Consider the following 26552-nt stretch of genomic DNA (forward strand, 5'->3'; position numbering starts at 1 on the left):
TTCTACTGAGAGTGCCTGGACCGGTACCTGGCACAGAGTAGGCACTACACATTTAGTGAATGAATAAATATAGAAACGTGCTGAATGGCCGGGACAAATGAGGCATGAGGATGCTCTTTGGCAGCAAGAGAGGATGTGTACGATTATACAACCACACACTTGAAATGGCCTTCCAAAGTAGCCTATAATCCAAATGTGCTTGGCTATTAAAAGTGTTTGCTTTTTAGATTGACCCGGATTTGAGTTGTTTGTATAGTGTAACATCTCTAAATCTCAATTTCCTCTATGAAAAATGGTTACTATATCATATAATACATATATATATTATAAAATGATGGTACCTACATTGTAAAGCTGCCGTGATACTTAAATGAGATTCAGTATATAAAGCATTTAGCACAGTGCTTGGCATATAGAACTCTCTTGATAGATAACCAATTATTATTAATACTATTACACCCGAAATAAATAGATAACCTATTATTATCAATACTATTAACATCCAAAATTATAAAATAAGATATCTGGGTATGCATATATCCCTCATTATATAGGTAGATATACTTAGATACCCAAAGTTATTATTCTGTAATTCTTACTACAATATTTCAATTTTTTATGGCTCCTAAAATCTGGACCACATTATGGATGAGAAAATACACACACATTACTAGTACTTCCTATAGTAAACACCCCTAGACAAACCCAGTTTAACAGCGCATTTTCTGCTCCGGATGGCGGTTTCTTCTCTAAGCTGTCTCTGTGTTTTTATTTTCCCACGCGTGTGTCCATTCATAGATATGTCTCTCTACGGGTAGCCAGCTGTGTTCGACCCAGCCAGCTGTGAAGAAACATCAGGAGCTATTTAAACACAAGTCTTCCTTTGCCTCTCATTTGAGTTAGGAGGAAAAATCCAAAGAATGAACATTCCAGGCAACAAACTTACGAACTATGAACCTTTGAAAGATTTTTTTTTCAAGTTCCCTCTTAAATGTGTTTATTTTGTTTAGCTCAAACAGAAATAAGCTGGTGCGTGTCTTATAACCTAACCCCTCTCAAAGGAGCTGAAGTCCAGAATGGTTTCGTGAATTGTATCTGGGTCTCTCCAGGTATTATCTGTAATCCTACTCCTTCTATGTAGAAAGGTATGCAGACATTCACATCTCTGCTTTGGGTTTTAAACTAATTTTACACTTCTCTCAGGGAAAAAAAGAAGAAGAAGAAGAAGAAGAAGAAGAAGGCATAGTGCAAAAGTTATTTTAGCTGCGGAGTTATGCAAAGCTTCAACACATCCCGAAGGTGCCAGCCTTGTGCTTATAAGCAGTTTCAGAGCATTTTAGGTGTTCAGCATAATTTGCACTCTGATTGCCACACTCTCGCTGTTTGAGCTTTTTTATATTATTTTTTTATTTTTTCCTTACCTTGAAAACTAGCTTGCCATTTCAAAGCAAAAGGGAACTACTGGCAAAATATGAAGGTGTTTTATCCTCTACTTAAATCGTAACTCTCTTTCAAATATTTACTCCGTTTGGGGAGTAAATATTGGGGCGGGGGGGAGGTTTGGTTTGATCATGCGTGGAGGCCAGCCCAGCCTCAAAGCAATAAAAGTGGAGTCTGCAGTTTCCGAGAAGTTTTCAAACTTCACGTTGGAGCACAGTGCTTCTTGCTGACATTAATTGGGCGGCGAATTAACTTTCCCTTCCCGGTTCTGCTTTGTTTCTGCTTCCAGTGACAGTGGTGCTGTTTGCAGCTTTGAGGCGGCAGCGGAAGAAAGAACCTTTGATCATATCCAAAGAGGACATCAGAGACAACATTGTCAGTTACAACGACGAGGGCGGCGGAGAGGAGGACACCCAGGCCTTTGATATCGGCACCCTGCGGAACCCCGAAGCCATAGAGGACAGCAAATTACGCAGGGACATCGTGCCCGAGGCCCTTTTTGTACCCCGACGGACTCCAGCAGCTCGCGACAACACCGACGTCCGGGATTTCATTAACCAAAGGTTGAAGGAGAATGACACGGACCCCACCGCGCCGCCCTACGACTCCTTGGCCACCTACGCCTACGAGGGCACCGGCTCGGTGGCCGATTCGCTGAGCTCGCTGGAGTCGGTGACCACGGACGGAGACCAAGACTACGACTACCTTAGCGACTGGGGGCCCCGGTTCAAAAAGCTCGCGGACATGTACGGAGGCGTGGACAGTGACAAAGACTCCTAACGCGTTGCCTTTTTCATTTTCCAGTACGACACCGAAACCCGGTGCGGTGGCTCTTTCTTTCTGCTGTACCCGCCGCTCCGGGAAGGGTTCTCTGTTCTACCCGTTCCAGACGCCGATGGCTGCAGTCCGCGTGGATCCAACGTTAGAGACTTTTTTCTAGTACACTTTTATGAGCTTCCAAGAGGCAAATGTTTATTTTTTAGCGCATCCAGTTAACCCCGTCAGTCCGCCCCACGGGCCCGGTGCTGGAGGAGAGCGCCGGGAGCGGAGTTGTCCCCTCGCTCTCTTAGGGCAAGTCGGGAACCTGCTCAGCTTCCCCGCCATTGACTCAGGTCAGCTGGCTGCTCTGGCTGTGCATTTCACAAGTTAATGGGATGACGGACTGTGCTTTAATGATTTTTAAAAAAAAAAAAAAATACAGTTTTAGTAGGAGAAAGGAGGGAGGCACCACTGTGAGGTTGGTCCTGGTGTATCAGCTCCCGAGGAGATAATGAACTATCTATATGGGTGTGTCGCGAAGAATTCAAAATGGTATTTGCCCGTCCGCTTCGTTCTTTAAGAACTTTATCTGGCACCGATAACGATTCAAAACATCAAATCCACCAATGTTTTAAGATTCGTGTTCCTCTTTTGGACTAGAAGCAAATTAAATGGTAACGTTCAAAAACAACAAACAAACAAAATGTAGTAATACCTCATTCCTTGCCACTAACTCATAATCTATTATATATTAAACCTGCAAAAGTTTGCCCTTGTGCCATATAAAGAGAAAGGGAAAGTAGCTAATGATGTTAACAAAGGAAATACTTAACATATTTTAAAGTTCGGGCCATCAAAAGTACCACAGATCACTTAAAATTATTTCAACCATCGGTAGGCTAATTACAAATAAGTCTAACTGTTTAAAATTCTTGAAGGAACTTTTCTGAGACAAATTTTAACTCCTTGTCTGTAGTTGTTGTCAGTATTATTCTAATATACTTGAAAGTAGCAGCGTGAAGTACAATAATTCATATTCTTCAGATACTTCGTACACAATTAAGTTGCATTAGTAAACATAGATTAAATAAAACTCAAACCCCGCCCTCAGAGTTTAATGGGGAAATGAGAGCCAGCTACACTTGAACTTGAAACCCTGTCCTTCACATCTGGAAACATCTATATATTTATATGACATGATAGATATAGACATATTGTTGAGGTCATAGTAAAAAACTACATAGTACATGTTTGGAAGATGCTTCCAAAGGGAAAATTTTGATTCCCTTCAATAAGAGTGTTTAAGATTGTATTAAAATGATAGTTGACTTTCAAGAGCATTAATATTTTTTCATTGTTTTTAACTTTGTTGCTATGGCAACCATGCCATCCTTGTCTTTGAACTAATGATAAAGTAATGGTCTCAAACTACAACAGAAAAGTAATGTACAATCCATCCAATCTATTATTTCTCTAATTATGCAATTAGCATCATAGTTATTATCCAGAGGACCCAACTGAACTGAACTAATCCTTTTGGCAGGTTCAAATCATTTATTTCATATGGCAGTTCTAATGATTTGTATCATTAGAATCTTACATTGTGCAGTCATCAGAAATTTCCAAAGTACTGTAATGAAAACATCGTTGTTTTGAAAACTTAAAAAAAAAAAAGCAAACCCAGGCTCTGTGTGTGTATATATATACATATATATATAAATATATATTATGTACTTAAGAATATGCTGACTTCAAGTATTAGTCTTAGGGATTTATTTTCAATTAATGTTAATTTTCTACAGATAATGTTATTTCTATTTGGGGATACTGTCGTATCAGTACATACTTTCTATTTGGAAACATACAGTTAAGTTTTAAATAGGTGTTATTAACCCAGGAATTAAAGACGGCACCTTTAAAATAAGAGAAATGTAGTCTTTGGGTTACCCAATTAGAGTGAAAAAGTTTTATATCCATATTCTACCTTGTGTTTCCTGAATGGTTTCCTATTTTGTAATGGGCTTCCCTGTGTACTAACAAGTATTTCATGTTTTCAGGGTTTTCTTTTGTTAGTTCTTCACACACACACACACACACACACACACACAAATGCAAACAAAATTCTACAGGAGGGTTTCACTATAATGAATATCATAGTCACAGTTAAATGTTGAAAAAAGATAGCTTAGTAAAGTTAATTGGTAAGAACTAGTTATTTATAGCAATAGAACACCACCTTAATCACATGACTTACTGTAAAATTAAAGAGCTCTCTGTCCTTATGTTTCATGTCATGTAATAAATTGTATCAAGAAAGATAGTCCTATAAAAAGAAAGATATCATCAGAAGTCTTCCTTTTGAACTTTTGGGTTAATTGGAATGTCTGAGGGTTGACACTAGCAACTTTTAATGTTTAAGGGTAAGGTTTTTCTCTCCTCGTAAGTGAAAGTAAGTAGTTCTGTAGAGGAATATTTGAGATATAATTGGCAGGGTATATTGTCCCACCTCAAAGATGGTACAGTGAGCCGAGAACAAGTTAATATTACTAAATATTGAAATAACTGCTTAATCTCTTACCACAAAACCTGATGATGAATTGAATTCCTAAGAAATTGGATACTTTAAGACTAGAGCTGAATATTTAGTACTAGGGTCCTGTAAGTATTTTACTACAATTAATTTACTACCATTAATACTCTCTGATGTCATGGAAATAACAAGAGCCGTATTTCCATAATGCCATGTGGTCTCACTTCCTTCCCACCAAGATATGGCATCAAGGACCCTAGCCAACATGAATGATTACTGGGGAAAAAATTTAAGTTTTCGGCTCAGTTTTCACAAAGTCTCTGTCCTGAGATTAGATGTTAATGGCGAGAAGGATGGAAGGAAAATGGGAAGAGGTAAAATTTAATATTTGGCTTCGTCACTGTGAAACTAAAACTCCTTAATTATAAGCAGATCACTTTTGTGGGTTGCTTCAAGGACTCTGAGGCGCTTCTGAAAGTTTTCTCCCCTCCTTTCAAAGGGGAGAGTTTCTTCAAGCCACTAAGTTGTTCCCTAAAATAAGATGGGATTTTTCAAATGTTAAAACTATCGTATATAAGTTTACAATCCTTTCACTTCCTAGCTACTTTCTGCTGAAAGGCTTAATTTTTGTTTGTCTCCAAATAAAAAATGAAATCAAATGGGAGAAAAGAAAATATGGTTCCATGGAACCATAAGGCAGGGCCTACTCTGGGCACAACAGAGAAATGTTTTTTTTATTTTTTACAGAGTTTTCTTAGCTTTACAGTTTAGTTGCATAAAGGGAGTTTCAGATACAAATGGACTCCTTTTTCAAATGAAACAAAACCTGGCAATTCAATTTTAACTCATTAAAAAAAAAAATTTCTGGCTTAGTTGTTCATTTTGAACTCCAAAAACAATTGTACAAAACTCTCTTAAAAGTTGAATCTCTATCTTAGAAACATCTGAATCTTACAAATCCAAATTAACTTTAGAAAGTTTCCATTACTTTCATTTCTAAGTACATGAATATTAGATGTCCTGATTTGCTGAGCAATACTTCCTATCAAATGCTTTGCCTTCAAATGGGTATTTGTTTCATCAGAGATAATAATGTATAACTATGTATGTACAAACTAGAATTAAGAATTCCTCAATTCTACATACTTGAGGACCATAAAATTATGCAGCTGAGGGGAAGAACAAAGTTGATTCTTGGGCCCAAACTAAGTATTTAAATCAGGCACACCTAAATTCATTTTCCCCAGGAACCAAACTACCAAATCAATTCTCTTACCCTAGCCACTACTTTTAAAGCAATATAATTACTTTGGAAGAACGCTCTAGAAAGTCATGACCACACCCCTGCCCCTGCCACTATTTTGAAAGGTGTCCTCTAAAATGGATCATTTTAGTGTCATTTTATTTTTTATGATTTCACCTACATGAAATCTATTTTGAACTGTGCCAGGGGATTAAACAGCCAAGCATTTACATGTAACACTAAAACCCAGCCCCCTCAATTACAAGAGTGGAAAGATTAAGATTTAGTGTATGGATCTTCAAAAAGATGAACTATTTCCCAAGATCTGACAAGTAGCTTTCTTTTCCAGAGAATACAGAATTACAGTATGGTCTCCTTAAAAGTTCAGTGACTATTACGCTTGCAGCATTTTTAATCTCCCTTTGGCATCTATGGAATAGTTTTCTAAAGGGGAAGTTCTCAACCAAAAAAACATCAGACCCTGACGCTATTTAGTGTGCAGAGGAATACCCTCTTAGAAAGGAAATACATTGACTCACACACTTGTTAAAAGTTAATAAAGAGATAGCTCATTTTTAAAGCTAGAAGTTTATGGTCTCTGCATCGTCAATTTAATTTAAGCATTGCTGAGACAATCTTTAATCTACTCCCCATTTTGTAATACCTTATTTATGATGCATTTTCATTTTTTAATTTGGGGGGAACGTAAGCCCGACAAAGCCAGCAGATGAAAGTGCCAAAAGGAGGTCAAATGGAAACAAAGCCTATTACCCACTGTATTTCAGACAGGACTGAGGCACTTAGCCTGAGAGCCACTGGGTTATTAGATTAATTTCAAAAGAGCTTTTACAAGTTGCTTAATTCCATTTTTTTTTTTTAAACCCATGGACCACAAACTCAAATTTCTCTTCAAATGGGGTTAATTTGACAAATGAGGCATGGACCCAGCGTTGTGGAAAAAGCATTCCACTATAATGAGATCCTGGTTTTTCTTGCGAGACTCTGTTATTTATGTAAATATGTCTAGAGGCACCTTCTATAAGCTTTTAGTTTTCTATGATCTATTAGTTTAGCGTTTATTAAGGAATCAAATGTATAGAACTGCTAAGGCGTTCAGGGAGAATGCTGTGTAGCAAACCAACCGATCTGCTCCGAAGAAATGGAGGAACGCTTCAAAATCACCGTATTGTTTTGTTTGTGATTCTTTTCATGGCTTTGAAAGTAAACTGCGTTAAGAATAGGCCTTATAATAAATGCTACGTGCGTCTTCAGCAGTATCACGCTAAGGCAATTTGGCATTCTCCTACTGTGATTTGTGATTTTAAACCCAGAAAATAAAAGCTTTTTGGTATTGATCGTTTTTAATTAAAAATACCCGCAAGTATAAATTGAAGCTGATGCCACCCTGGGAGATTTCTGGCTGTAACGCTCAGTCACAGGGTTTTTCTCACTCTCGCCCGTATCTCTGGCGATGAGAACACCTGATAGAAACAACCACTGCTCAGCTCTCATCAACATTTCTAGTCGGGGAGATTTTCGTAACTTCACAGTTCACATGAGAAAGTTTCCTGTATTCGAAGGAGAGGTAAGACAATTACCTTACAGCTCAGTGTGGCCGGGCCCTTTGTGCTAGTCCAATGGCAAAGACGTGCTCCTTGAAATGGCTTCTTTTCTTTTCCTTTGTTTTCTTAGACGTATACATTTGAAAAGAATGCAATTTAAAAAGTGATTTCTCACAAAGAGTAAATATGCCTTTTGCAAATCAATTTTTGTAACAAGTTATTTATATGATATTACTTAATAAACTGTTTTTTCTAACTCGTTTTTTTTTCAATTCTCTCGAACTATTATTTTTAATAAGAGATTTCAAAAAAAAAGTACATGCTGATACACACTTTATCTTTCCAAATCTGCTGTCTGAACCTCTCAAATAGCTAACTAAAGCCAACTTGTTAGACAATAATTAGCTTGTAAACAATAGTTTCTCCCAGCCAGCAGTATACATCATTGGTGCTGCCCTGCAGACTTCTTACTGCTGGGGCATCAAGAATTTTACTGTTATTTATGGAATTGCTGTATTAAGAAGAAAGCTGTTTTTCCTCATGGTAATTGCTTTAGATAAAAAAAGACAGCTCTATATTTTTGCCCATCCCAAATCTCCATCCTTTATTTCACTCCCATAGAAAAAAATGTCTGTGGATTTCTGATTTAAAAAAGAAAAAGAAAAAGCAAGAGCCAGACCAGAGGGAAATAAGGAGACAGTCCTTCCAGCATCCTGATACTATGAGTAAATAAAATGTTTTTAGCATATTCAGAGCTATAATATTTCATATGCTTGTTCTCTTTGAAGCTGCCTCCTATTTCTACAGAGACTGTTTCATAATTTTTTAACCGAGAGAATTCATAGCTTTGCAAAGAAGATTTTCATTTATTCACTCATTTGTTCAGCAGTGGGCAAATCAATGCGTGCCATGAAATATTCGACAGTAAGCCAAATAGATATATTTTCCCTTCTCTCCAGAAGCTCATGGTCCAGGAGGAAGGGCTGCCATAAATTCCTAGCTGTAGTGTCCCCCAGAAGGTGGCGGCGGGGAGATGCCACCAGAAAGATAGAGATGCCGGAGTTCATAGGAAGGAGAAACTGTTTTTGCCAGGTGGAGGAGGATGTGGGAGGTGTAGGAATTTGTAAGTCTGAGATAAAGAGAGATAAGAAATCAAAAAGAGGGTTGCCTGGGTGGCTCAGTTGGTTAAGCAGCTGCCTTCGGCTCAGGTCATGATCCCAGCGTCCTGGGATCGAGTCCCACATCGGGCTCCTTGCTCGGCGGGGATCCTGCTTCTCCCTCTGCCTCTGCCTGCCATTCTGTCTGCCTGTGCTTGCTCTCTCTCTGACAAATAAATAAAATCTTAAAAAAAAAAAAAAAAGAAAAAAGAAATCAAAAAGAATAGCAGGAGAAAGAAAGAAGCGAGAGGGATGTTTAAGCAATGCCCCTCACCTCAACAGAGGTTCCCAAAAGAGGACTACACTTGGAAAAGTCACACGTATCGGAAGACAGAGGGTCGCTAATACCACAGCAGCCAATTTGCGTTGTTTTTTTTGTGGGGTTTAAAGTTAACTTGGTGGGAACCAGAAACCCATGGGAAGGAAAGATGGTATTGAAATACGTGTTTTTTGAAAGATCTATCCATCGCACAGTAGTATGCATGGTGTGCTAGAGCTAAACCCCTCTCCTGTGCCCCCAGCTCTTCATGACCCCAAGGCAAGCAGAGTTATGCGGATCTAGGACACTTCCCTGACCTAATGGAAGCATAGGCAGGAAGGGCAATGTGCTGTCTCAAAGACCCAGTTCAGGAAGCAGGTTCCTGCATATGTTTAAATAGGCTAAGACATTTCCCATCACCAAAACACACTACTTCCTATAGCAGTTATTAGTAGTAGGTAATAGGGTAATTCACTCTAGCTGCTGAAACATACAAAACCCAAAATCTCCATGAAATTTGTCTCACTCTTACGGAGCTCAGGGTGGTCATGAGCTTTTCTCCTTGTACCTATGCCATTTGGAGAACACTGCCTCCAAGGTTTAACGTGGCAAGGGAGGAGAGTTTGCTGGGTGATCATACAAGATGTTTCTAACAGGGCAGGGCCTACTCATGGCTTATATCACTTCTACTCACATCTCATTGGACAGAACTTGGTCACATGGCCCCACACTAACTGGACAGAGGCTGGGAAAAGAAGCCAGACAAACACATGTGTATTTGGTGATACACTCTGGTGAGTATCACTTACATGGAAGACATACATCATACATATTTGTCCCTTGTAGGTTCAGTCTCTGTCAATCTTGCAGTATTATTCTCAAATCCTGCCAGTTTCGGTCATCATTATAAGCCATATCTTATGATAATCATGAGGTTGTTATCAAAAGAGCAAGTAGGAAATCATCCACAAATTCAACCTTCAACTGGAAAACAAAGCGATTTGTCTACCATCCTCGCTCTCAATGCCCATGGCAGATATTCCTAATCAACTGACTCACAGATCTCCCAGATATAGCCTTAGAACCCGTAATAGGAATGCCCCACCGGCCATCAACAATAGAATAATATTGATCCATTAGCTCTCCTAAACCTAAGAGATTAAGTTCTCCGGTGAAAGACTAGTTTTCTTTCATTCTAGGTTTTGTTGACTACCCACCACTGACGTTTGGGAAGAACACTCCAATCCTGAGGTTGTCAAAAATTGGGAATAATTAAGGAAGCTGAAAGGCTCAGCCTGCCATTATAATTAGTCCAATCTTTAATTCATAAATCTGAACCAACAAGCATGTGTCTCTTTGTTTGAACAGTTCAGATATGAATTTCAGCTTGGAAGAATCATCTCCCTTCAGTGATACTCTGGAACTTCTGCATTCATTCTGCAAAAATCATTTGCAAACCTATGATGGGCCAGGCACAAATCAAGGTGATAGGGATACAGGGGTAAAAAGGCAGTTATCCTCGCTGCTTGGTACATACACGTCTCTCAAGGACTGCCTCGATTTAATCTCCCATTATTAATCTTAGTTTGCCTGACTAAACATTTTGTACTGAATGACGCCCTGATTCTTTTGATCACTTTCCTAGGTCTCATATTCCTGAATTCAATATTTTTCTAAATATGCTATGAATAGATATGGCTCTTTAAAAGAAGTAGATTGTCTTCTACTTCTGTCTATAATATACTTATTCCTTTTTTTAAATGTCTCTCTTGACATATTAGATCATCTTTATTGCTTCCTGAGCCATTTGGTCTCAAAAACTAAACTTTTAATGGCAAATATATCTTGTTTGCACATTGGTAAGAAAATGTCTCCTTATAGTCAGGAAAGGATAGGTTTTATTAAAGCTTTTAACTTTGCTTAGCTGCCTGATAATAATACTTTACTGTTATATAGCGCTTCAGAAATAACTGTTATATATATGACTTAATATATCTCTCACAAAATCCTGGCACAATAGTCTGTATCTTTCCCATTACACAAACAAAGTGGGGTCATCTGTCCTGAGGTCCCATCACAGGAATTAGAATTCAAATCACTTTTTCAACCCGGGCGCTGCAAGCCTGCCACTGAACCCTACATTTTCCTCTTTGTATACATAGTCCAATCCATCCGTTTGAGAGAAATATTTATTGGGAGGAAAAAGGAATCTTTTTTCCTTTACACAAATTCAGATGAGGTTCGATTCTGGTGATGGCTGTAGCCTCAAAGCCCTTCCTATCTATAAGATCAATCCAAATGCTCTATGAAGAATAAAAAAAGCCTAAAAAACAAAAACTGTGCCTATTGACCCCAAAATATCCAACTGATTTCCAGTGTAAAATTAGAAGTGTTCCCAAAGAAAAGTATTCCCAAGAAATGGAAAATTCCACTCAAGATAGCAAGAGCTATAGTTCTTTGTGATAATAATCTTGACAATATGGTATTTTGGACATCAAATTGTAGTAAGCTCTCCATAGGGGAGCAGTGCCCTGTGACAGGACAGGGAGAAGGCCAGGAATGAGGACTTCCTGTTGCTCCTTAAGCAATTCAGATTCCATAACTGAAGCAGGAGCTGAGGAGGAAGGAGGGGGCCTTGCTCTGCCCGCAAGTACCCATTAAATCCTGGCACCCTCCCCAGTAACATGGTGTCTTCTGTGATGCCATCTTGGGAGATAATCCAACTGCCCAGAGGTGGTGTCTGTGTGGCACTACAAATCTTTGCTTGTAGGCTACAAGTAATGTATGTCTCATATTCTTCTATAATTGAGCTATTTTCTGTTTTGAACCTTGATTCCTGTGAGCAACAAAAAGTCAACTTATAGTCATTTGGGTTTTTTTTGGTTTTGTTGTTGTTGTTGTTGTTGTTTTTCCCACAAGCCCTTCTTATGTGATGGCTAATTCTAAGAGGCTGAGGCACATAAAGGGTTGGGGTAACAGGAAGAGGAGGTAGTCAGAGCTTAAGCCAACCTGCTCAGGGAGCTGGGAAGAGTGGATGGAACCCAGAAAAAACAAACAAACAAACAAACAAACAAGGGAATTGTCTTAGCCTTCCCCATTGGTCATCCCACCTATCACAAAATGGAGAGGCTGAAGTTTATTGATCAGAAATATTTCTTTGTTATTGTCATTATTTCTCATTCTCAGAAGGTCAGGATAAAAAGCTTAAGAAAGACACCTGATTCTCTCCTGACTTATGGCTGCAGCAGAAATTCAGAAAGAGCTGAAAGTTACCTCAGAATGTCATTATTTTAAATTTAATGTGAATTTATAATACTGTTTTCTTTTGCTTTACTGTCTCAAGCATTACAAAAAGTATTCATTGATAGTATTAAAATATATTAAAAAATATATTAAGACTGAGGCAGTCTTCAGTGATTTCTCAACATCTGCGTGATGAGAACTTTCCTACCTACTTTATACACAAAATGTTTTTTCTTTATCATAAATCAAGAAGATCATGACAAAGTGTTTTTTGATTTGTGAACACATTTACATGAAAAATCTCACAAAGTTACAAAAATTAAGCCACCATTGAATATATATTTAACAAATACTTTATGTTGGAAACAATAAACATGTTAAATCCAGACTGTTTGGTTCCCTTTTGATCCAAAGAAATATATCTACCTTAAAAGAATTTGACGAAATGACACCAAGATTCAAATGATAACTCTCAGGTGAGAAAGGCTGAGAGGCTGATCGATTCCGGTATTAAGACTTGAGCTGGGCCTCCATCAGAGCACTGGTAACTACACCAAGGTCACCGGGCTGCTTCTCTAAAATGCAAATTCCCCATCCCAGTCCAGAAACAGTGAGGGCTATTGTAGGTACTCCACTGGCCTCAGACCATTCCAGACTTTGGAAGCTCCATCTTCATTATATAAAACATTAAAATGAACCCACACTTTATGGGGTAAAATGAATCTAGTTGTAGTTTACAAAGTATTACTATATACACCATTAGACTTTGATTGAGTGTTTTTGTTTTGTTTTGTTTTGTAATTTTCCTTTGGTATTTTGAAGTCTCCCTTTTTACAATTTCTGCTTTGGGGGCTATAGCTCATCTGAGAGCAAATAGGTACTGTGTGTATTGTGCCTAATGTGTTCAAAGATACCCTAAAATGAAGATGGGACTTGGGAATCTGCATTTACAGCAAGTTCCCAGCAATTTTTACACACCCTGGAATTCGAGACAAACAAACGTGAAGCCACAGAAGTAACAAAAGCAAATATAGGCTTGAGGAACTGGAGGTCAATCAGTTTGACTAGCATAGAAGGTTCTGGAAGGGATGAGGAGAGACGGAAGTTCTAATATTCTTGCACATGCCTTCCAATTTTCCTTTACGTACTGGAGGCAAAGCATATACTTGTCTAACAAATGATAAAGGGATTAACACAGGTGCCCTCCCTAGAAAAGTCTGCAAGTTTCCAGTTAAAATACCAGAAGTAGTTCATACACATCTATTTAAAACCTCAGGTGAAGCTCTCCACTCCCCCATCTTTTTTTCCAGAACTTTTCTGGCTACTTTCCCTGCATGTGTCAGTCAATAAGTAAATAACTGAGATCCCTCCAGAGTTGATTCACCAGTCTTCCCAACCATTTGCTTCTATTTCTCTCTTCTTAAAGTCAGCTGTTATTCTATGAGCCTCCGCTGGGGAGTGCCTCCTCTCTCAGGGCCCAATCAGAGCTCCACTTCAATTAGCTTAATTGGAAGAAGACACAACCAAATTTCCAATTAAAGTTCTAAAGGAGCTATTAGAAGAGCTATTTTTGTCTTTTCAGAGCAAGCTCTCCTAATAGTCATTTTTTAAAAGGTAAAAAATCCTTAAAGGAGAAAAGGTGAGCATAATCAGATCAATTACCACTGCTAATCATTCCTGGAAGTAGAGTTGGGTCTTTTCACCTAGGTAATTTGGAAGTAAGCCACCTGGTCATTCTTTTATTAATTTTAATTATTATTAAATTAATACATGTATGTTGCCTAAAATGCCAAAGAGTTTTAGATAGCTTATAGCAAAAATTTACCACTCAATCCTATTACCTGGAGGTAATCTGCTTCAACTTTCCCAGATAGTTCTAGTATTTACTCCCTTATTTCTAAATACTGCTCACATTAGACTGAATCATAAGAAATGGTCGCTTTTGTGGGTATAAAGTGGCTGGTAACAACCTCAGGTGGCTCAAACTCATGCTACTGTTTCTTTACTGTTTACAGTCTTGAATGTTGTCTACTGATTTCCTGCTATGGAGAATAAAAATTTAGATTTACTACAACACCCTCAATGTGTAAATGTGCACACATTCACACACATATGTTCACTTCTCCCCCATCCTTCCAGTATAGCTATAGTACAATTAGCAATTAAGAGGGAGACAAACCATACGAGACTCTTAATCTCACAAGACCAACTAAGGCTTGCCCACGTGGGGTGGGGAAGGTAGGGAGAGGGTGGTTGGGTTACAGACATTGAGCAAGGTATGTGCTATGGTGAGTGCTGTTAAGTGTGTAAACCTGGCGATTCACAGACCTGTACCCCTGGGGCTAATAACACATTACATGTTTATAAAAAATTAAATATTTTTTAAAAAGGAGTTTATGTTTACCCTACATAAACATTGCTCACAATTGAGTCTATCCTGTACTATGACTTAACTTTTTCCTGAAATTCACAATTGTCTCTTTTTTTTAAACTTGCTTAGTGTTCTGTCATAACTCAGTCACAAACTTCCCGACAGGATTTGAAAATTCCTCTCAACCATGTAAGGTATTCTCCAGTAGTTTTCTGTCGCTTGCAATAGCAGTCCAGAAACTCTCCATCTCTCTGGTATCATGAATAATTTCTCAAAACATTTTCTTCTGCTTTCTGCTGCTTACCTCTTTCTACTCAATTTCATTTCAATGTTTGCTTTGGTCTTTTTTGTCTACATTAAAAATCTTCCTCAATTGTCCAGTGATTGTTAGCTGTCTGCTCATACTTAAGAGCGAGGTCCTGAAAAACTAATCAGAAGCTCTGGACATCGGGTGGTGAGTCTCACCATAGGGTCATTGAAGGACACTGATGGTTTCACCGGAGCACCCAGACGTCAGCATTCACGAACTCTTGTCATGGATCACTTTCCACTGAGAGCACACTCAATCTCCTCCCTGGGGGTCCAATCCTGGCTGCCAATATTCAGAGAGCTTTACATGGGAAGGAACTGGGAGGATCCCAATGTTAATAATCTAGATTTGCACTTGATCTATCTTGAGGGATGCTCTTCCCCCAGCTTTCAACCGCACCTGCTGTTCCTGAGTTGCAGAGTCTCTTTGATTCACTTTTTTCTAGAGAGTGAATCTTCTTTCTTCTGGGATGGGGAAACAACAGTGAAGAAAAGTCACCTGGATTTGCAGAGTAGGAAGAGGATCTGGGGTCCACCTGCTCCTGATCCAGATGTACAATCAGTCTGTTTTCAGCTGCGCCCCCGCACCCTGGCACTCAGAGGTCCCTGGCACCTCTAATTCCTGACCTTCCCTAAGGGCATTATGAAACTGCTTGCTTCTTATTGGATTCCCACCGGTGCTAGAAATTAGGCTTCCGTTTCTCTATTTGGCCGGGTAAGTTGCCACCCATTTATCTTCCTTTCATCTTTTTAAAGTCTTTTTTTTAATGTGTTTTTCCTATATTCATTCAATCAGTGAATATGAATAAATATTTATTGTGATAAATATTTGGGACTACAACTCTGAACATGAACAATTTGGGGCTTATAGTATAGCAGAAAAGGGATAAATAACCAGTTGTAATAAAATGCCGATAAAAGTATGGGGAGTATGGATACTCTAAACCATGGCTTCTGAAAGGAATAATGATGATGCTAAACAAGGAAAAAAAGTCAGTTATGAGACACAGAACAACCGCATGAAATGGACAGTCCATAAGAGGACTCAAAATGGACAGAGGCCATGGTACCTTCAGATAACTTCAAACATTTGGCATGATTGGAGCACAGTTCGTGCGAGAAGCCCACTGAGACAGGAAAGGCAAGGAGAGTGGAGGTCAGGTCATAAAGAGCAGAAAAAGACATTGTAAAGAGTTTGGACCTTATTCTCTAATGGAAGCCATGATAAGACTTAGAAAAGGGAAGAATAAGCTTTTCTTTCAAAAGCTACCTCTACCTCGAGGGTGGAGAAAGCCTTGAAAGGCAGATGGAACTACAAACAAGCAGACGCAATAGAAGGCTAGTGTGGTCCTTCAGACAGGAGGTGACAACAGCTGGTAATAGTGGGGTAATAGTGACTTTATGTTTACCTCCATGGACTCTGAGAGATTTAGAATGGTTTTGCTGCCTGACCGGATTGTGGGCCATCCCCACGTTTTGGACAGAGCGCGTATGTGGCTTGTGATACCATCAGAGACAAGGTCCCATAAAAGGAAAGGATTTGAAGGAAGACAATCTGTTCAATGTAAGCATGCTAAGTTTAAGGTATCCATGTGACATTCAGGAGAAGTCAAGCAGCAGTTGAATATATAGATTTGAAGTTTAAGAAAAGCAATTTGGGATACAGATGTCGCTTTGAGAGCCAGCTGTATACAGGTAGTAATTTCAAGGTAGAAATGGATGAGATTGTGCAGAGGAAGTACTGCAGACTGTGAAGGGAAGACAGACAAGACAAAAACCTATTAGAACACCAGCAATTAAGGATAAACAAAAACAAAAGAACCTGCTTATGTAGGCTGAGAAATATTTTCTCAAGAAGTAGGAGGGAATCAGGGGAGTCAGTGTTTCCAATTTAGGGAAGGGGTTATAATAACGATAGGTCAACAGCGTAAACTGTTACCCAGGGGTTAACTCAATAAGAACTAACAAGTGTCCAATGGATATAGAGAAAAAGAGGGAGTAACTGACCTTGGATACAGCAGTTACAGTGGAGATGGGACATTAGCCAGGTTGTTGGATAAGGATGTGAAGTCCTGAATTTCACCAACTCACTCCAGAAATTAAAAAGTAGTGAGAGAGTATGATGGCGAGGATGTGAGGTACCCCATAATATGGGGTACCCCATCTGTCTGGGGTACAGATTTGGGGTCAGGAGCTCCTAGAGATTCTTCAGAGAATAGGGGAAAGAGAGGACTAAAAAGAGAAAGCTTTCCAGGTAGCATTAAGGTCCAAGTTGTTCAAGACCATGAATTTGTAGTTGCTCTAGTCTCTAGCCTAATGTGATTAAAATTTGAACCATCTCCTCTTTTCCAAAATCCTAGTAGATGTAATGTGATATAAAGCCATTCACCTTTCCATCAAACTTGTAAGCTACCTAGAAAATTTAGGGAAATAGTAATACTGTATTTTATAGAACAATTCAGTGACATAATCAACAGTGTTAAAATTTCAGTCTCTTGACAATCTACTTCACAGTTTGGAAGATCATGGTTTTTTTAGAGAAAAGACCTTTAAATGATTCTCTGAAACAGCCTATTTGATTACTCTTTCTCCCTCAGTTTCAAAGGCTATTCATTAGGTCCTTAGAGAATGAGCAGCTTCCTAGAAACGGCAAAATCCCCCCTTCTTAATTTGGGATCCCAATGTCGCCCCACACTGATAGCTTTTGTTTTAAATCTATATGATTATCTCAGAAAATAGATGACCTCTATAATCAAATCAGGCTTATCTCATTTCACTTGGAAATTTTTTAAAGCATTGGTGCACAGATTATCTATCCTCAATCAAATTTAGTTTATGTCTACTTCCATCATAAAAGAGTCTTTTTAAGATTCTCCTTTGTTATTAGTGAGTAATAGATAACGTATCTTTTGGGGAGACAAGGTTATTAAAGGTATGCCTGGTCATGTTATTGTGGTACATAAAGAATAATTTTCAACACCATTTACAATACATAATCAGTCCTCTTTATTTCTGCCTCATTGGTAAAGCCCTCTAGGAAATGATACGCATGGCCAATACGATATGTTATATGTCTTTGTTGCCCATCAATGTATCTGCCATGTTATATATACAGTAAGCTGCCAATGAATATTAATATTTGAATGAGTGAATTTTTATATCTTTGAAGAAGAGTTATTCTTTAATATCTATTCTTCAGGAATATCAAGCTGTGTCTAAAAGTAATCAGGTATGACAACTGTAATATTTTCCTAAGCTTTTGTACCTTAAATTCTACACGCTTTCATATTCACTTTCAGATAGCGAGTGCATAAAGCATCTTTTTCATGTTTGCAATGATCCCACATAGTCAAGATTCTCAGTGTTGGGCTATCACACACATTGACTTTGAAATCCCTGGGTACAATGTTGGATGGTGACTCAGGAAAAGGCATTAGATTTTTAAAAATGTTGAATATTGCAACTGGTCTTCTTAATAAAGAGAAAAGAGGTTGAATACCTGGGGGACAAGTGTTATACGTACATTGAAAGGCAACACTCATCTCTTCTGAATACATGATAATGGAGAGAAAAATGGTGCTGAATATACAGAATGTTCAGGATATTAGTGTGGACCATGGAAAAATGCTGCATAATCAATGCTGATGGGGAGAAAAAGTCTCATCTAGCAGCTTTGAAAATACCTTTTTGAAATTTCAAAAATTGGTTATTATTTTTAAAGATTTGGGATGAATATTGCTTCTGAATTTGAGGCCCTTTGTGAAAAGGAAACATTGCTGTCTGAATTTTACTACTTACATCTATTGGCCTATTGTTGGGAGAGCAGTGACAAGGAGAAACAATTGAGGCACAACGCCAGAAAAGTCAGGTCAGGAAAATAATATGTTTTAAATCCCTGGTATAGATAAAAATAATGGTTTTCCAAAGGAGCGTTAATGAAATGGGTAACTTTTTACATGCAAAAAGTATTTTGTTCTAAGTTTACTCTCAACAACCCAAACACCCAAGACATTTAATGTGGGTTTTGCTTTCAGCAAACTCTTGTACTAACTTCTCTTTGTTTCTGCATCCCTTTATTCCATTGTTTCTAAAAGCATTCGTCATGCACCTGCTCCATGCAAAGTTTTTTAGAAAGCCATGTCAGAAATACAAAGAGAGTAGGATTCTTGTTTATCCTGAAAGAGTTGTTAAATATTTTCATGCTGGGAATGGCTCAGCATTGTTCATTAAAAATGGTTGTATGCACTCTCACCAGTTAGAAGAAAAAATTACTTGATACCTTTAGCTATTTTGTCTATAATGGATGCTTTTCTAACTGGTCTGTTAGGTGGCTTGAGTTAATAAACTCCCAAGGACAAATTAATGGGGCTACCTTTTTATTTGTAGAATTGGATACATTGAATCATGCTTCCAAGTATTTCAAAGTCTTTTACTTTGCATTATTTTGCTTAGAGTGAAGAAACAAAAAAGGTTGACAAAAAGCATTTTTCCCAACTGTAGTAAAATTTTTAAGAGACTAATAATCCAAAGCACTAGTGTCCCCCCTTTATCATTTGAATTACTAATTTCTTTCATAGAATTAAAGGAAAAATTATGACAGAAAATACATATTTAAGCATTTCTCATTGGTATAAAATAGCATTTGATGTAACTAAATATCATTTGGGAATACAATAATTTTATATGTATTTTTTATTGCTAACTTTTTCTGTATTTTCTATGGAATAAAGCTTTGTATTTTTTTTTTATAATTTTCAAATTTGGAAGGAAAACAGTACACCTTAAATGGGTTAATAGAGCAGTGATTTTTTTAAATAACTTTCGTAGTGTTCATTTGATTAAACAAAATTATGTTACCAACAAATCTGCATCAAATATTTTTCTCAAGTATCAAAATAACTTGTAATTAAGGAGCATACTTAATTATCAGAGTTCATCTTCTTTGAGAATGCATATTATATCTGTAAAACCAGGCATGATAATAAATCATATGATCAAAAATACATGATATAAAACCCTGCATTTTTAAAATTGGTTTGACATTTTTTGAATTGTCTTTTGTGAATTAGATACTAGAAATAGAAAAAAAAAATGAATGACTTGGGATGCCTGGGTGGCTCAGTTGGTTGGACGACTGCCTTCGGCTCAGGTCATGATCCCAGAGTCCCGGGATCGAGTCCCGCATCGGGCTCCCGGCTCCATGGGGAGTCTGCTTCTTCCTCTGACCTTCTCCTTGCTCATGCTCTCTCTCCCTGTCTCTCTCTCAAATAAATAAATAAAATCTTAAAAAAAAAAAAAAAGAATGACTTTAAAATGCTAATAAATTGGCTCGGTAAACAAACAGGCTAACCAAAGACAATAGAACAGTGTTCTTATAGACACCTGTTGAGACGTATGCCCAGCCTTGGTGGGCTGGGGCCTGGCAATCCACCCCAGCATGACTGGGGTCTCCTAGTCATTGATGTTTAGACATTTGCTTTTTGGTAGCTCCCACTCTTTTCTGTTACTTACAGAGTTACTTATAGAGTGAGGAAAGTGAAAGGGTTACTTTTGTTTCTGTTAACCAAACAAAAGGTTACTAAGAAAACTGATAAAAGTGGTGGTTTGGAGCGGAAACAGTAGGCAATGGCCACGAGACTGAGCACTGTGCTCAAACACCAATATACTGACAGCAGAGGGAAGTCCATCCGGTCTTCGCACCTGCAACACGGCTGAAGAGTAGAAACTGGCTAGGGCAGATCATGCCCACAGCACCACAGGTGGAACAAAGACCCTAAGCTACCAATTACCAAAGCAATGACAGCTCCACAAGGGGGCCTGCCTACTCCTCAGTGTTCCCTCAGCATGAAGGAAACCAGCCAAGACCTTCACATCACAGCCCTTTTCATTCTGTACTTCAGCCTCTTCCACAGGTGTAAGGCTGCTCCTTCAGGCTCAAGAACCAGCCTCAAGTAAAAATGCAAGGGATGCCGGCAGCAGCTGACCATCCTGTCTTAGGCTTATATGTCTTAAGCACCCTGTACCCTGCTCCATGATGCTTGCAAGGACGTTCTTCAAGAGAAGATGACTCGTATTGTCTACCACAGCAGGCCATGCTTTGCTGGGCTTGAGTTAGCATTCCTCTCCGTGCCCACACGACCCACACGAACCCTTTCAAGGCCATTTCAGCAGTACCTAATAGACCAGAATCCCATCTCTTTGTGTTAACCTTTCACAACTCTTTCTAGACTCAAACCAACATTATGCAAAAAGCCTTGTTCTTCCGTATCGTTAGACGTTAATCAGGTAAATAAATCCTGTAAATCCCAATGTCTCGACAAACTCAAATTTCTGTGAGAAGGGGTGGAGGAGTGACTAGACCATCTTTCCCGACACCACTGTGTTGCCTACACAGATTTCTCCATCTCGGCTCCAAAGCTGGTCATCCCCTAAGACGACAACAGAGATCGAGTTATACTCTCGGACCAGGACCAGACCCTGCACCAACATCTGCGTGACCGTGGTCTGAATCCAGGGTCTGTCTGTCTGTTCTGAAAGTGGCTGTCAGAATCTGTGAGTGAGGAAGGGAAGAAAGCCCCTGTGAAGTCATCCAACTATCTAATGAAGAAGTCTCTGAGAAAGAAGTGTCCATATCTAACTCATAAAACACTTTCTGGAAGGGATGATGTTCAAATTGAGTTTTAAGGATGAATAGCAATTTTCCAGAAGAATTGGCAGTAGTCTTCCGAGCATGGAATGGTGCAAAAATATGCTTCACTGTAGCAAAGGCGCGTAATTTAGTCTGACTACAGCCAATGATAAGTGTGGGAGAAATTCAAGCTGGCAGTAGTATGCCAAGGAGTTTGAATTTTCATCTGGAAGCGGTAAGAGGTCCTTAAAGGAGTTGAAGTAGAAAAGTTGTGTAGTCAAATTAGGCATTCAGAAACCTCAAAACAAGAGGGCAGAGAATTGAGTATAGCCCTGAGTTAGGAGGTTACTATTCTAATTTAATCAAGAAGCAATGAAGGCTAAAAGAATAGATCATAAAGGTTCTCACTACAAGAAAAAAAGAAGTGTAACTATGTGTGCGGAGGGATGTTAATCAGACTTATCGTGGTGCTCGTTTCCCAGTATACATAAACACCAAATCACTATGGTCCACGTCTGAAACTAATATAACATGTCAATTATATCTCAATTAAAAAATAAAAAAGTAATAAAGTTTTCTAAATTAGACCATTCAGTGAGAATGAAAATTAGAGGAAATATTTTGGATGTCCACGTGACAGAACCTGTTGCCTAAGAATGAGGAACAGGAAGTAGTGGGGGCTGGGACGACTACCAGCTTTTTCTGGTCTCATGACCATGAGGACAATGGCCAGGCAGGGAGGAAAAGACTTCTATCTTGCTTCAGTCACTTTTTGCAAAAGCATCACAGTATTCCTTTAACTCTTCCCATCTAGAATTTATCATCATATTTTTCTCTGAAAAATATTAAGCTAGTGAATCATGTTTATGTATTAGTTTTCCATTGTTGGGTTAAAAATTATTACAGGCTTGGTGACTTGAAACACCCACTCATTAGCTCAGAGTTTTGTAAGGTCAGAAGTCTGGCATAGTGAGGGGACCTGGGTGGCTCAGTTGTTAGGTGTCTACCTTTGGCTCACGTCAGGATACTCGGATCCTGGGATCGACAGCTGTCATTGGGCTCCCTGCTCACAGGGAGTCTGCTTCTCCTTCTCCCTCTGCCCTTCCCCCAGCTCGTGCTCTCTCTCTCTTTCCCACTCTCTCAAATAAATAAATAAATACACACACACACATATACACACATATATACATATATGTACATATATACATACATATATATACATACACATACATAAAGAGGTCTGGCATGGCATCTAGGTTCTCAGCTCAGGCTGGGCCCTTATATGGAAGCTCCAGGAAAAATGTGCTTCCAAGTTCATTCAGGTTACTGGCAGAATCCCGTTCCTGTCTGGGGACTTGACATTTATTTTTATTTTCCTCAACTGATGTTGATCGTCTGGTGGGAGCCGACTCCAGGCACACTGCAGAAATGCAGCAGAATATAGGCGTTAAAAGTACAGGCTTTATAACTGATGCGTAAAATTGAGATACTGAAAGTACCTTCAGAAGGTTACTGAGGATTACCTGAGTTGGTATATGAAAACCATTTAAAGAAGTGCCTAGCGCGTAGTAAGCACTCAATAAACACTGGCCATTGTTACTGTTGATATTGTTATTGTAGTATTATTCCCATTATGTGCCTCCAGGATGATTCCTGCTCAGTCAATGGATTTTTTTTTTCCTTTTCTGCCAATTCCATTTGGTGTGCAGTGCCTTGGTGTGGGATGTGGAAGAACTGATGGCTTCCAGGAAGGGATAACTGGTGAACACTTTCAAGCTATGACACCTGCTGTCGGAACGCTCCACAGACTGCGTAGACTGTCAAGTGTGCATTCGCTTTTGGCATCCTCCTGGAATTGGGGCCAAATGGCCCTATATTTAGAAGCAATTCTTCATACTTTGGGTTTTATCTGTCTCCTGGTTTCATTAAAGTCGGACTCTTTTGTTAGAATTTGTGTTGCTTTCTGTTGATACTAGAGAGTGGAGCTTAATACAATTATCTTTATGCTGCCATCTCCAAGCAGCCCTTAATATTTTTAAATCCAGGAGTATTTTTAAATAAGTGAGAGAATGGTACGCCCCTCTCTTTCTCCACTGAAGCTTAAATATGAAGACATTATAAGAAGGATTTAAGAGTTAATGCAGTGTTCATAAAAGGACAGTTTAAAACCTGAAAATCAGTTCCTAGAGGAGATTATTAAATCTTATTCCAATTTTGTACTCGTGACTAAATGTTTTTTTATTTAGAAAATGGTTTTGCATTAGAAACGGAAATGTATTTATAATATAAAATCTCGGCAAATACATCTCATGTTATTTAAAACTTCTGTGAAATTTCAACTGACTATAAATAGATATATTTTTTATATTTCTATATAAGTAGCTATGTATGTGTCTTTGTGTGTGTGTGTGTGTGTGTGTATGCACATGTATATGTATATGTGAATGCATGAATGTGGATATTCAAGAGATAGATTCCAAATTATATTAATCTAGTTTCAATCCATTTTGCCCAGCACAGAGATTAAATTTTATGGATTTTATTTTCCTTTGGGGTATGTCTCCTACTCATTATGTTAAGGGAAATAAAGTAATTAAGACAGTTAATAGTTATTTGTTATTTTCATGATGATGATGATGATGATCTCAAATTTATAGTGTGTTAGGCACTACATTTGTAAATTCTTTTCTTTTCTTTTCTAACAACCATGTGAGGAAGGAGCAGTTGTTATGCCTACCTACAGATATAGAAACTGAGTCTTAAGGGGTGAAGTTGTGTGCCCAGGATCATCCAACCAGCAAGTAACAGATTTCCCAAGCCGCACCGGCTCAAAATCCATGCTCCTAAATAAAAATGTGCTAACCTACTTCCCCCCTTTCTCCAGTACTGTCTGCTTACTAATATGAACACCACAATACTCATTTTATGAGGGGAAAAAAGTAAATTTCCAATTTAGTAATTTGCTCAAGGTCCTCCAATTCAAAAGGGAGAGAGAAAAAAAATGATCTTTTCATGACAGTCCTTAAAAATTAGAAAATTGAGACTAAATGTCCCAGAATTCAAAGCAAGTGAGAAACTACTAATCAATATTTTTAAATTCATGTATAATTTTTTATTTTTATTCTTTTTAAATATTTATTTATTTATTAGAGAGAGAGTGAGTGGGTATGTGTGTGTGTGCTCTAGCAGGGAGAGGGGCAGAGGGAGGACTCCCAACAGGGCAGGGAGCCTGATGTGGGTCTCAATCCTATGACCCTGAGGTCAAGACCTGAGCCAAAGGCAGACACTTAACCAACTGAGCCACCCAGGCACCCCAAATTCATGTACAATTTTTTAGAGCTATTTTTGCTGTACTAAGGCAGTGGAGGAGGAAAAAACACCCTCCAAGAATGTTCTTTTCCATTGCTGACCAAATCTTCCAGAGCATGAATGCGTCTCCAAAACAAATGACCACTTGGCTATTAAATGTAGGAAGAAAGAAATTGCTCTGAACAATGGTGCGTATAAACTGAATTTTTGAGGTATAAAAAATATGATTCTCCTTGAAGGTGATTTTTTAAAAATTCAGGTTGCTGAAGTCAAAAGAGACAAATATAGCTCTTTGCCTCTATATGCCGAGGTTAATCATAAAATGCATCTTTGTTTTAAAATCCCATGAATGTCAGAATAGGAAACCATGCAGTGTCAGTTCATAAATGGACCATTCTGTTTGAAACTCTGACAAATGATGCCCTGGCTTTGCTTCTCTTTGCTGAGAAGGGAAGTAGTGGCCTTCTGGGGCAGCTTCTTAAAGATATTTCTATGAGATTTATGTGGCACAAAGCGCTCTCAAAGACAAATCAATATATCCAAGTTGAGCATTCTAATATAATCACACTGATCAAAAAAAGTGCTTCCTCACCACAGATCTGTCATTTCTTCCTTTCATTGTGTGAAGATGCCTAAAGGTTTTATGTCCCTGAAACAAAGCTCTGAATGACCATCTTCAGTCACTTAGGATATTAACAGAATTCCATAAAATCAGCCATCACTCTAGATGCGTAATTTCCCTTGGGAAAACCATTCAAGCTCAAACTTGGTGAGAGAAATATCAAAGAACAAAACTAATGGAGAAACACAGTCTTGGATTACCACCTTATAATTACTTGTGAACCCAAATACGCTCACAATGTTGACCTTGGGTATATTGGCAAATTGTAAATTCCAGAGGGTTATACGAACAATGATCTCATTGCTCCACACTATTTCTGAGGGAAGACTTATAGATGCCTTGATTATTAGGGTGTCAGGTTCTTACCAGGTCTTGTCTTCAACCAATTGAGGGTGACATACACCCTAGCAACCCTCCCCCTACTGGGAACCTTTGAGCATCACAGCCTTTGAGCATCATAGCCCTGTTTTTTTCTTTAATGAAACTAAATAGTGCCCTGACTAAAATTTTCTTAGTTCTTGGCACTGAAATAAATGGAGTGATGGGGGAAAAAAAGAATCTGTCTTAAAATTGTGTATGAGACTGTATTTAAGAAAGCAGACAGGATAGGGGAAGTTGATAGAGCTTTAGAGGGTCAATAAATACCATTCTCTCTCTGTTTCGGGCTGAATTGTGAACCACCCCCCACCACCATGCCCAAAATTCATATGTTGAAGCCCTAACCCCCAGTACCTCAGTATGTGACTTTGTTTGGAGGTAGAGCCTTTACAAGGGGTCTTTAAGTTAAAATTAATTCATTAGAGTGAGACCTAATCCAATGTGGCTGTTTTCTTATAAGAAGAGGAAATTTGGACAGAGCAACCACAGAGGGAACACCACATGAAGAAAGAGAGAAGATAGCCATCTACAAGCTAAGGAGAAAGGCCTCAACCAGCCAACAACTTGATCTTGAACTTCCAGCCTCCAGAAATGTGAGAAAGTAAATTTCTGTTGTTGAAGCCACATAGTGTGTGATACTTTGTTAGAATAGCCCTAGCAAGCTAGGACATTCTCCCCCAGAGCTCTGAACCAACTGATAAACAAGAGACAGGAAACAGAGATGGCATCAAAGCTATATTCC

The 26552-nt window shown here is 38.6% G+C and overlaps 1 protein-coding gene across 2 annotated transcripts in view; it reads left to right on the forward strand.

Annotated features, from left to right (window-relative positions):
- The window catches only part of CDH6 (cadherin 6), a 124606-nt gene extending 116820 nt beyond the window's left edge, over window positions 1-7786 (forward strand). For both annotated transcript variants that reach the window (XM_059173706.1, XM_059173707.1), the window contains one exon: window positions 1730-7786. In XM_059173706.1, coding sequence (XP_059029689.1) covers window positions 1730-2220 — 491 coding nt within the window. In that variant the 3' untranslated portion in view covers window positions 2221-7786. The remainder of the gene's footprint in view (window positions 1-1729) is intronic.
- The last annotated feature ends 18766 nt before the right edge of the window (window positions 7787-26552 follow it).

The sequence above is a fragment of the Mustela lutreola genome, chromosome 5 (genome assembly GCF_030435805.1).
Source record: "Mustela lutreola isolate mMusLut2 chromosome 5, mMusLut2.pri, whole genome shotgun sequence".
NCBI classification, from domain to species: Eukaryota; Metazoa; Chordata; class Mammalia; order Carnivora; family Mustelidae; genus Mustela; species Mustela lutreola.